At 45.2% G+C, this 12,013-nt stretch overlaps 1 protein-coding gene across 9 annotated transcripts in view; it reads right to left on the bottom strand.

The window, feature by feature from the left end:
- Positions 1–12,013, bottom strand: part of Dnah14 (dynein axonemal heavy chain 14) — a 216,593-nt gene that overhangs the window by 41,869 nt on the left and 162,711 nt on the right. For 8 of the 9 annotated variants that reach the window (XM_039091477.2, XM_039091479.2, XM_063272768.1 and 5 more), the window contains 4 exons: positions 9,718–9,858; positions 7,324–7,539; positions 1,976–2,206; positions 1,330–1,451 (listed from right to left, as the gene is read on the bottom strand). In XM_039091477.2, the coding sequence (XP_038947405.1) occupies positions 1,330–1,451; positions 1,976–2,206; positions 7,324–7,539; positions 9,718–9,858 (710 nt within the window). The remainder of the gene's footprint in view (positions 1–1,329; positions 1,452–1,975; positions 2,207–7,323; positions 7,540–9,717; positions 9,859–12,013) is intronic. The other variant, XM_039091482.2, reaches the window with a different exon arrangement.

Below are 12,013 nucleotides of genomic sequence, written 5' to 3'. Positions count from 1 at the left end.
CACACAGAAGCAATGGTCTCACATGACCCAAAAGGCTTCTTCCCTGGGAACGGTGTTTCTGTGGCTGTTGACTGTCACCCCCAACAGCTCTTTGTGAAGTTGCTTCATTCTTGTCCTTGAATGGAGACCAGAAATAGCCCTGGTTCTGACCACACTTCAGGCCTGGCCAGAGATCAAAACATCAAATGTGTTTAGGGGCACTGGCCACGGTTCTGTCTTCTTGTTACCTCTCTTAAAGCTAGTGAGGCATACGAAGCCCCTGTGGGTGGGATGAGTGGTGTCCCAGATGAGCCCCTAGATAAGGACCCTTGATGACGACACAGCCTTGTGACCTGCTCTTTCTTGCTGCACAGGAGCTCTGTTTGCTTCCACACTTATGTCTCGCCTACGAGCTTGGAATGCATTTCTTTCCCAAAATCACCCTTGCTGTTTCCCCTGGAACTCAGTGTTTGAGTTTGAGAGCCAAAGGACCCTTAAGTCCACCAGCTGCAGTGGCTTTGGTGGTGGTTGACCGTCTAGAAGCCCAATACTCTAATTACTGATCATCTGAGGTGAGGTCTCTGTTGCTGCTAAGATCTCCATTTTCCTACCTCCTCAGGCGAAATCTCTTCTTGTTCCAAATATTATTATGAATTTATGTATGTTTGCTTATATGCATTGTGTAGGGGAGTGTGTGTGTGTGTGTGTGTGTGTCTGTCTGTCTGTCTGTCTGTCTGTCTGTCTGTCTAAGCTAAAGGCTAACTTCAAATTATTTTCCTCAAATGCTCACCACCTTATTTTCTGAGGTGGGATCTCTCAGAAGGTAAGGATGGTTGGCCATTGGGACTCTGGAATTGTCATCTCTGCCCTCCCTTGTTGAGGTTACAAGGATATGTCACCCTTTACGCATGTGTGTTCTGAACCCAAATGCTCATGCGTTCATAGCAAGTACTTCAGTGACTGAGCCACCGTGTCAGCCCTGGAGTTTTGTTTCTTAAAGTGGCCAAGGCTTTATTGTGCTGTTCGTGGGGATCAAATCAGACCTCTTTGCTAAGTGGGTCAGGCTTTCAGGCCTCTTGACTTCCTGCTCAGCTCAGTTCAGGGCTATAGTTCCCTTCAAGTACAGTCTGACAGCATGGATAAAACCTACTCTCTTTCTGAATGTGGGTGGCAGCCACAACTCACAAAACCAAAGGGGTGTTCATGGTGCAATTGTTCTCCTCCTTTAGTATCATGCTTACCAGGACTGAAGCACACAGTTTTCAATGTTCCTTACCTTAAAACAAAACAAAACAAAACAAAACAAACGAAAACAGACGTACGTCTAGATTTGACTCTGAGAGGCACTACCTGAACTTTTCGTTGTATTCAATTTCAGTATCGTCAATTCTGATGTAGGACTGCCCTCTTGTCTGGCAAATGTCCTTCTTCAGCATTGCCCTCAGGGTGGGAGGGAACATTTCAGGGATGTTCTGAAAAAAACCAATACACACACACACACACACACACACACACACACACACACACACACACAGACACACACACACAGACACACACACACACTCATCTTAAATAGTTGAAAAGGCACATTGCTGATGCCAGCAGAGAAAGACAGACATAAGAGAACTAAACTATATGCGTAGTTGCATATGTGTGCACATATACAACACATATACAATGCATAAAAGTACTGAAGTGTGTGCATATATGCACATGTGGGCACATATATTTCATGTATACAGTACATCCATGTAAATGCAATTCTGTATCTATTTATTTAACAAGGACCCAGACACTTTTTTTTTTTTTTTGGTTCTTTTTTTCAGAGCTGGGGACCGAACCCAGGGCCTTGCGCTTTCTAGGTAAGCGCTCTACCACTGAGCTAAATCCCCAGCCCCTGGACCCAGACACTTATAACCGCTGGTCTTTGGGCTCACTGTGTATAACAACACAGCCTGCTATAGAAAGGGGGAGTCAGGCTACACAGGCCACATACCTGCAGGAGGACCGAGTCTCCTGATTGCATAGCGAACACAAGTTTCTTGGTGTAATTGCTATCTTGAGCAGAAATCTCTTGCAGCCTGGATCCTTCCATCTGGCGGATCCAGCAGAGCGCTTGTTTGTGTGGGTCGATCAACAGTGGCCACTGCTTCGTACTTTTCATCAAGATGGCATTTTCTGCTGAGTGCTGGCCGAGAGGCAGCCCTTGGTTATGCCACCGGCGGATCTGAAATGGAAACACTAGTATTTTTACCATTTCAGAAGCCCCAGCCCAACCTTAAGTCTGGTAAAGGAGTCATGAACGATCCCACACAATCATTACTTTTAGACAAATACTTCTTAAAAGGATCGAGGGAAGAATTTAAGCAAGTTGGATTTTTGTTATGATGAGTAATTTAAGACGTGGTGGAAACAGAAAAGAGACATAAAGAGGGGGGCCCCTTTCAGGCCCTCTCAGGCTCTACACGTGTAGGAAACGCACAATCACCCTGAGCTATGAAAACTGACAGTAGGGACTCTATTTTACTGCCATCACCTACCACGCACATGTATTGAGTCTCATTAAATTTCTGCGAACACTCTAATTTCTCAGGTGGAGAAACTGAGGCTGAAAGTCCAGAGACGAGCCTATGGCAACACTGCCAGAATGAGAAGCAGCTAGGACCAGGCCACCTCTGTTTCGAGCTCGCACACGGGCTCCTTTCCCCCCTCACTCCTGTTTCCCTGAGGTCTTAGTGTGTTAAGAGGAAAAAGTCAGTGGAGCCGGAGGAGGTGAGAGAAGGATCAGATACCAGGGACGCGGCTGGCTACAGGAACGGGGTTTCCCTGGGAAAGGCAAGGGGCCATTCGGTTTTAGATGGAAGGAAGGGTCTTTCTCCTGTGTGGCCGCCAGCCTATGAAGAACTGCATGCTGTTGAGTTCTGCGTGAAGGAGATAGGAGGAACCATGAGGAATCTGAAGAGAGTAAGATGGCTACTCAACCTGCCCACAAGACAGGAGTAAACGTCACAGGGGTGACGGCAGATGGATTCTCCAGACTAGTTTTTTTCCTTCCGAAGCTAATACCCAGTCAACACGGTTCTCGTTTTACTTGTGTATTTGTAAGTGGTATTATTTGTTTACGTAACCTTTGGGCTTTAGGTAAACAGAAACTTGATGATTTTATAAATATCTGGCTTCATCCACATTACATGCTAGGCTCACTCCTTCTCATTACATTTTATGGGTGTATTAAGATTTCTTTATCCGAAGGTAGTTGGACCGATCAGAAGAAGAGCATGCCCAGTTATGTATCCATTTCTCTTTTTCCTTTGAGAAAGTGTTATTCTGTAGCCCAGGCATGAACCCACAGGCTTCCTGTCTCTGCCCAAGTGCTGGGGTTAGAAGTGTGTTGTCACCATTCTGGGCTTGTATACATGTCGTTTAGTTAAAATATGAATGTTGGAATACAGGATATACATATATATATGTATATATATACACACACATATATAAAAATATATTCATATATATACACATATGTGTATATATATATGAAGAGTAGTATCAGTTTAAAGATAATTGTACCATTTTATAGTCTCAGCAACAGTTGTGAGGATTTCCTGTCTGTCCTGTGGTGCTGCCAGGTGGAATCTCATTTGGGACAGGATTTATAGTCCCACAGTGAGCCCCACAGTGAAGCCCAGCAGCTCCATGTGCTTACTGGCTACGTGGATCCTGTCCTGTGAGCTGCACATTCAATACTGTAGCCCGTTCATTGGCTGAGTTTTATGCCTGTGTACACGGATATGTAGCAGTTCTTCCTGTACTCTGGATAGAGCTCTTTAAAACACATACCACAGATAAAGTGATTGCCAGACTCTGGCTTATCTTTATAAATTTTGTTTTGAGACATATCTGGCTGCTTCAGAACTCACTGTGTATCAGACTGGCTCAAACTCACAGAGATCCGCATGCCTCTGCCTCTCAAGTGCTGGGATTAAAGGTGTGTGCCACCACACATGGCTACTTTATACCATATTAATTGTGTCTTGTTTTCAAGATCTGTCATCTTCTATTCAATTATTAAGTATAAATAAAACACTTTTATTTTATAGATGTGGTGTGTGTGTGGGTGTGTGTGTGTGTGTGTGTGTGTGTGTGTGTGTGTGTGCGCGCCATGTGAACACAGTGCTCTCAGAGGCTAAAAGAGAGCACTGGATCCCCTGGACTGGACTTACAGATGCTTGTAAGTTGCCATTTGGGTGCTGGGAACCAAACGTAGGTTCTCTACAGAGCAGTCAATGCTCTTAACTTCTGAGCAAGTTCTCCAGCACATTAACTTTGTCTTTTGATGAATAAAGGTCTAAATTTTAAGGTAACTGATCAGATTTTTTTTTCTATTATGGCTCAATTTATTTGAGAGATTTAAAAAGTAATTTATTTTTATTTTATGTATATTGGTGTTTACACACACACACACACACACACATATCTGTATGAGGGTGTCGGATCCCTTGGAACAGGAGTTTCAGACAGTTGTAAGTTGCCATGTGGGTGCTGGGAGTTGAACCCTGGTCCTCTGGAGGAGCAGCCAGTGCTCTTAAGTCCTGAGCTTCTGTTTAAGAGATCTTATTTCTTAACTCAGGGTCAAGCATATGTCCTAAATTATGCTTAATTTGTGTTTCACATTTAGGCAACTGAACTTAAGTGCAACCAAATTTTTGTATGTGATATGAAATAGTTTTATTAGGAAATAGAGATTCAGCCGCTGAGCACTGCGCCGTGGCCTTTGCCGTGATGCAAATGTCTTTGGTAGTGTGGGGCTGTTTCTGTGCTCAGTTCTAGGTATGCTCTGAATTGGCCTTAAAAACCCCGCCGTCACGACTGTGCAGCCATAATGTGACTCTCGATCCTTCATAACTTGACAGTAGCTATTTCCAGCATGGTCTTGAACATTTTGGGTTTTTATCCTCTTACATCTCTGAAGTCAGGGATCGGGACGCTCACTGTGCTTGTATGTTGGTTAGGATGTAGAGGAGTTTGGGAAGAACCGAAGAGCTTGAGTATTGAGTTTTCCAAATTTTGAGTTTGATCTAACTTTTGTTTCTTAAAATTTATCTCAGGAACGGTTTGGTTTCCTTTTTCAATCTTTGGGTATATTCTGATAGGTTCATTTTGTTTCTCTGATAAGTGGCCTCAGTGGCTGAATGAAAGCATGAAGGAAGAGTCCACAACCCGTTCACTCTCGTAGCCCTCATGCCTCTAAAGCCAGCACCCTATGGGGTGTCAGATTGGCTGCCTCGGCGTGGACTCTGGTCCCCATGAAGCACATCAGTAGCTGCTTTCTAGGATCACCCTCCGTTTGTGGGGTCTTGCCCTCGGGCACCCTTCTCTTTGTTCCAGTGCAGTTGGGCCTCTCCTTACCCGTGTTAAGTTTCCTTAACAATTACAGCAACACTAAGCTCCCAGGTCTCCTTTTCTCTCCACTGCTTTCCAGCTCTGTGTTGGACAAGTTCTCAGGATCTGGGCAGAAGGCAGCCTGATTCTTTGCTCAACTATCACTGGGCTGGCTTCCATCCTCACTTCTGCGAAAGTCCTCGCTCCCCTCTGAAGCCTGTGGAGTCTCTACAGTCCTCTTTGCTGTCAGCATTACTGTCTGTCTGGTGGTCCCTGTTGGCATGGGCCATGCTCTGCTTACAGCACTCAACTGCTTTTCTCAGAGTTCAGAGTCTCCTACATTCCTCTAAAAAATAACGGTTCCTGGTTCTTCACAGAAACATGGGACCCCCGATACCAATGTCTGCTTTAGTTATTGTTCTGCTGCTCTGACAGAACACATGACAGTGTGACTTATAGGAGGTCAGGCCTGGGGAAGCCATGGTGGTTTGAATATGCTTGGCCCAGGGAGTGGCACTATTAGGAGGTGTGGCCTTGTTGGAGGAAGTGTGTCATTGTGGGCATGGGCTTTAGAATCCTCACCCTAGCTGCCTGGAAGTCAGTCTTCTCTCATCGGCTTTCAAATAGAGATGTGGAACTTCCGGCTCCTCCTGCACCATGCCTGTCTGGTTGCTGCCATGTTCCCGCCTTGATGATCATGGACTGAACCTCTGAACCTATAAGCCAGCCCCAGTTAAATGTTGTCCTGATAAGAGCTGCCTTGATCATGGTGTCTGCTCACAGCTAAAACCCTAACTAAGACAGGAGCCATGAAGCATCAGGTACGGCAGTGGAGCCGTGCTCATCTCTGCATATACGGGCTTCAAGCAGAGAAAGCAAATGGGAAGTAGGTAAGTCTGTTTACTCTCCAGCACACCTCCAGGGATGACTTCCTCCAGCAGCACTCAGTGAGAGTCTCCAAAGAGTGCCACCACCTGAGTCTATGCAGGAGGCATCACTCAAACCACCTCAGTAGTTTATCGTTTTCCTCTATAGTTTTTCAAGAAATGCTTGCTTAATATTCAAGTCCTATTATCAGTATACGAGTTTAGAATTGTTTAATAGAGTTCTGGAGAATCAAACCTATCCTTAGTTCAAAGTAAGACGCTTTCTAACTCCAGTCCTTCTTTCTGGGCCACAGACACTTTTATTTGTAATCTGTGGAACGTTTTCCCCTTGTTAAAAAAAAGTTTTCAATCCTAACATTTTAGATGTGTCCTTTCTAAATAACACGTGGCTTTTGTTTTGTGCCCTGATATTAACTATGATATGCTCTTGCAGTTTTGGACTTTTAACTGGAGCATTTAGTTCATGTATATCTAATGTGATCATGGTGGGTTTGGGTTAGACGGTTATTCATTATGAAAGGACGAAGCTGCTGTTTCTTCCTAAGACCTCATGGGTTAAAAGGCCCATACAAATAGAGTTCTTACTGAAGAAGCCAATCTAAAATGCTGAGGATTAAATGGTAGCAGCCATTTCTCTTTTTCAATCTAAAGTTAAAGTCCTTTGTTGTTAAATAGCAACAAAGGACTTATATAAACAGATGATACCCATAGGTAAATGTAGGTCTGTGCTTTTGGCTATGGCTAAGAATGCACCCATTCAGTAATGGCACTGAATTTATTAATATGTGGAGTTTTAGAGAAAGGAACTGGCTAGATTAATTTCAACAGGCTGGTAGGAGCACGATAGGAGGAAGAAGATTATCTGAATCTTATTAGAGAATGCGAAACAGGATAAGAGAGAAAATTGAGGTGTTAGATCTGTGAGTAAAAAAGGGGAAAAAAAGGCTGAAAAACTTCAATATCTTCACTTGTCATAATAATTTAGGGAAAATATTCATGCTAAAAAGGACTACACACACCCCTCAAACCCAACCACCACCAGCAGCTGCTTAATTGGGTAATGTAATTATGTCACTACCTCATTTTTTTCTGCCATCACATCAATTAAGGAAAAATTGGGTGACAAGATGATTTCGGCCTGAGTGCAGAAGTCTTTCCATTTCTGCATCACCAGCTGCCGGAATTCTGGCGTCAAGACTCCACTGTAGGCAAGGCATGCGGATGAGAGAAATATGTCGCCACAGATGCCTTTCAACTTGTTGTCTATCTCATTGATTGTTTCTTGCCATCGAATCTGAATATCAAGATAAAATACAGGTTATTGAGTTGGTACTATGAAATAATTTATGAGTTGTTATGTGTATGTGCAGTATATATGTATGTGTATGTGTGTATGCACTCCCCCATGTGTGTATGTGTGTGGGTACATGTGCACACGTGTGTACAGGTGTGCACTGAAAGCCAGATGAGACCCTCGGATGTCCTGCTCCATCACTCTCTGTCTCATTCCCTTGTGACACTATCTCTCATTGAACCTGGTTATTTGGCAGCCGAAAGCCATCAGTGATCCTCTCCCTCCCCACCCCACCCCCATGGTGCTGGGGCTACAGGCAGGACAGCCAGGTTTTACACGGTTGTTCGGGATCTGAACTGAAGATTCTCAGGCTTGCACAGCAGTGCTCTTACCTACTAGGCACATGCCCTATCCTAATCCACTTATCATCATCACTGTCATTATGATTGAGACAGGTCTCTCACGGAACCTGGAGCTCGCCGGCTTGGGCAGACCAGCCGACCGGCACCCCCCTAGGACCCACCTGTGTCTTTTCCTCCAGCCCTGGAGTTCAGGTGTACTGTTACACCAGTGCCGATTGAGGATCTAAACTCAGTTCCTTATCCTTGTGCAGGGACTTGCCTCACTGGGCATCTCCCTAGCTCGATGCTATGAGACCCTTTAAAAACAAATGGTCTGTACGCTGGATCTGTCATTGCTATTACCATTCTCAAGGGAATAGCATTTAAAAATGGCCAGGGTGGGTGCGGTGGCGCACATCTGCAAACTCAGCTCTCAAGAGGGCACACTGCCCTCACGTCTAGACTAGCAAGGGTGACGGAGCCGGAAGACGGCTTTCACTAGGGCTCTGTTGTATGCTGTTTGAAACTACCAGGCAAGCCAATTTTTTGTTGAGACCAGGAGAAAAATTTCCTTTGGATAAAACAATTCTGTTAGCTTTGAAACAGAAGTAAACAGACTACAAAAATCTTACTCTGCCTTCTGCCAAAGAACTGTTAGAACTCTGAGAGGAAAACTAGTCCTGATAACGAGGTCAAGCTACATCAAGAGAAGTTGTCTCACAAAACCAGCAGGCAACAGAATCATATTATATTATTACTGGTGCTCCATTGTTCCTCCCAACCCTCTGGTGCGCACTCACTGCCCACAGATACTGTATCTTGACATTCTTGCTTGACACTTCACCTCCCCCTGCCAGCACCCTGAGTGCCCCTGAGCCAGGCATGGTGATGCATAGAGGCAGGTGGGTCTTTGTAAGTTCAAGACCAGCATCTACTTCTATAGTTAATTCCAGGCCAGCCAGAGCTACATAGTGAGACCCTATCTCAAAACACACACACACACACACACACACACACACACACACACACACACACACACACTTTTAAAATTTCAAAGAATGCCACTGACTTCCTGCTCAGGAGAGGAAGTAGGAGAGGAAGTAGGAGTGCAGAGAACGTCCTGCATGTGCTTGCTTGGTCATTGGCTAAAACAAGCATGGTTAACAGAAGCAACTCCCGTAGGAGCCTAAGACCAGGAAAAACACTGGTGCTCCCCAGCACCCAGCAGCCACCGGACCCTTAGGGACACCAGTCGGGTTTTGAGGATGGCAGCTTCCCTCCACAATATATTTATATCAGAACCCATCCCTGTACTTAGAGAGTCTTCTATGATATATGCATTTAAATAATTACAACAGTTACCTTGAGAATTTTGTAATATCCTTTGGGATGGATAGGGTGTAACTAAGTCAAGATTTTAGCCAGCTTAGTAGGAGTGAATTAGAAACATTTGAAACTCAGAGGAAAGGGTCTAGAAGACCAACAGAACGAAAGAGTTTCCCCGTTCCGTTCTAATGGTAGCTTCTCTCTTCTGTCTGTGTCCATACACTTAGCCTGCATTCTTCCAGGGCTGGGAAAGAAAAACTCATGACTCGGTCACTGAGTGTTCTCCCCTGGGCCTCAGCCCACAAGAATGTGCTGTTGTCTTGGCGACGGGAGAGGGGAGAGGCGAGCCTTTGTTTTATTGGAGTAAGATGCTCTCCAGATCTTTATAGGAAGTTGGGTACTGAGGCAGTGCCAAGAGGAATGGGATAGAACCCCCGGTGAAGCGCTGCCTGGGGTCTGTGGAATCCCATGAGAATTAGGAGAGGGGGTAAAAAGCCAAGGGAAGCCATGCCTTCTCGTCCTCCAGAACAGTCAGCAAGACGGATGCGCACTGGAGGCGCTTGGTGGCCAGCTTTTTTCGATTTGCCAGTTGATGTTTCTCAGTAACAATGTCTCTGTAGGATGTGTGCAAGAACTGCAGATGCTCTTCGATCTGAAAGACAGTCCAGTTACCACTGAGTCTCACTCAGTGTCTTGTCTGTCACCTCTCTTGCCTTAGAATGTAGCACTTCCCTAGAAAATCTCCCCACGTGGATTGCATGAAAGGCTCTGCTCCGGAGAGCTGCCTGCTCTCTAAGAGAGCCCCTCTGCCGTCCTAAGCATCCGAGGATTCATCACTCAAACCTGTGCTCAGGAGCTAGGAGAGGGACATCATAAATTCAAGGCCCTTGTCAAGGACAAGAGAGTACACCCTGGGTTACTGTTTCAAATGAAGAACTAGAACAGCCGAGCTCCCCACTCCAGATGTGCTGGGCAGACCTGAGGAATAAATGGGTTAGGACAGAGGGATGAACTGAGCTCGAGACAGCCTGTCGGCTCCCCACAGAAACCCGTGAAGAACAGGCTTTGCTGGTGTTGTGGTCTAAGCGTGGGACGGTGCCCACAGGCTTGTGCAGGGAAGGCAGCTCCCGACCTGTGCTACTGCTAGGAGCTGAGGAGCTTTGGCAGGTGAGGCCTGTGGAGGGACGGACATTAGTTACCTGGCAGCATGCCTTCCTGAGGAGTTATCCAAACCCTTCTTTTCACCCCGAGCTGCTTTCTAGTCACCGTGAAGTGACCAGGTCTCTCCGTTCCCGCATGGTGTACTGCGCCACACAGACGGGGTCTAGTGGGCGTGGACTAAATCAGGGTAAAAACCAACCTTTTCTTGTCTTGACTTTATTTCAGAAACCTGGCATACTCAAATGAATAAAGAGCTGGCACAGAGGGTGTGACACAGAGTCCTGAATGTGGTGTGTGTATAAAGGTTAAGTATACACATATATGATTTTGCAGATATCGTGTGTAATCTATATATCATCGTGTAACATGTAAGTATATGTTACATATGTAAGATGATATATACAGAATTGTATTGACTATGATCTGTACATTTTTTCCTTCTTTTTAGATATTATTCTTATAAAAGTATGAAACCAAACTTTACAAAAGTATATTTTGTAAAAATGTATCCATTATGGACTGTCTGTGGTAGGATTAAGCTTTAATTTTGTGTTGTGTGTGTTGTGTGTGTGTTGTATGTGTGTGTTTGTGTGTATTTGTGTGTATTGTATGTTGTGTGTGTTGTGTGTGTTGTGTGTGTTGTATGTGTGTGTTTGTGTGTATTGTATGTTGTGTGTGTTGTGTGCGGTGTCTGTGTTGTATGTGTGTGTTTGTGTGTGTTGTGTGTATTGTATGTGTGTTGTGTGTTGTGTGTGTTGTGTGTGTGTTGTGTGTAGGTATGTGCACACCCGTGCAGCTGTTGTGGAGGCCAGAAGAGGGCCTCAGATCCCCTAGAGCTGACTCATGCAGGATCTGGGAACAGAGCTCAGGTTCTCTGTAAGGGCACCCTTAGTCCCTCTTCAGCCCCTCATCTGCACTTGTAGCTGTTGTCTTTCTTGCTCATTTCTCCTGACTTCCCTTGCTGCTCATGACCAGTTATTTGAAGTACAAGGCATATCTGTGAAATTAAACATTCGGTTATATGGTGGGCACTACACGTCCTAAAGGGTGTTTTGATGAGGGTGTGGGTGACTAGTAAGCTCTCAACTTATTTCCCAGAGTTCTCTAGAATCTTCAGAAGTATTTTCAACACCAAAGTCCAGATGGACAGAGAGAGAGATTTGAAATGGAAGAAAGTATGAGGACAATTTCCATAGAAGGTGCAAAGCCAGTGGTGTGGGGCTTGCATTTGAGAAACACGTTGGCAGCCCACTGAGTTCCTACTGGACGCTGTAAATCTTCCTCTGAGAGCAGCTAAGGTGTCCTGGCTGCCTCTGGGCAGCGTCAGACTGCTTAGCTTCTGACTCCTGGACAGGTGGGAGTGTGGACAGATATTATATGTGTCTATACGTGTGTGCGTGTGCGTGTGCGTGTGTGTGTGCGTGTGTGTGTGTGTGTGTGTGTGTGTGTGCATGTGTGTGTGAGTGTGTGTATGTGTATGGATGGATGGATGGATGGATAAACAGTGTACTGAAATAAAAGCTGACTTAATGCCAACCTTGCAGCTCTGAGAGTGAACACCCGCCCTCCACACAACCCTCTCTGCTCAGAATGAGGCACAACACTTCAACAGGGTCTGCCACGTCAATCATACAGTTTGGCATCTG

The sequence above is a fragment of the Rattus norvegicus genome, chromosome 13 (genome assembly GCF_036323735.1).
Source record: "Rattus norvegicus strain BN/NHsdMcwi chromosome 13, GRCr8, whole genome shotgun sequence".
Lineage (NCBI taxonomy): Eukaryota > Metazoa > Chordata > Mammalia > Rodentia > Muridae > Rattus > Rattus norvegicus.
The sequence above is the reverse complement of the archived record's forward strand: the minus strand, read 5'-3'. Positions and strand labels throughout refer to the sequence as shown.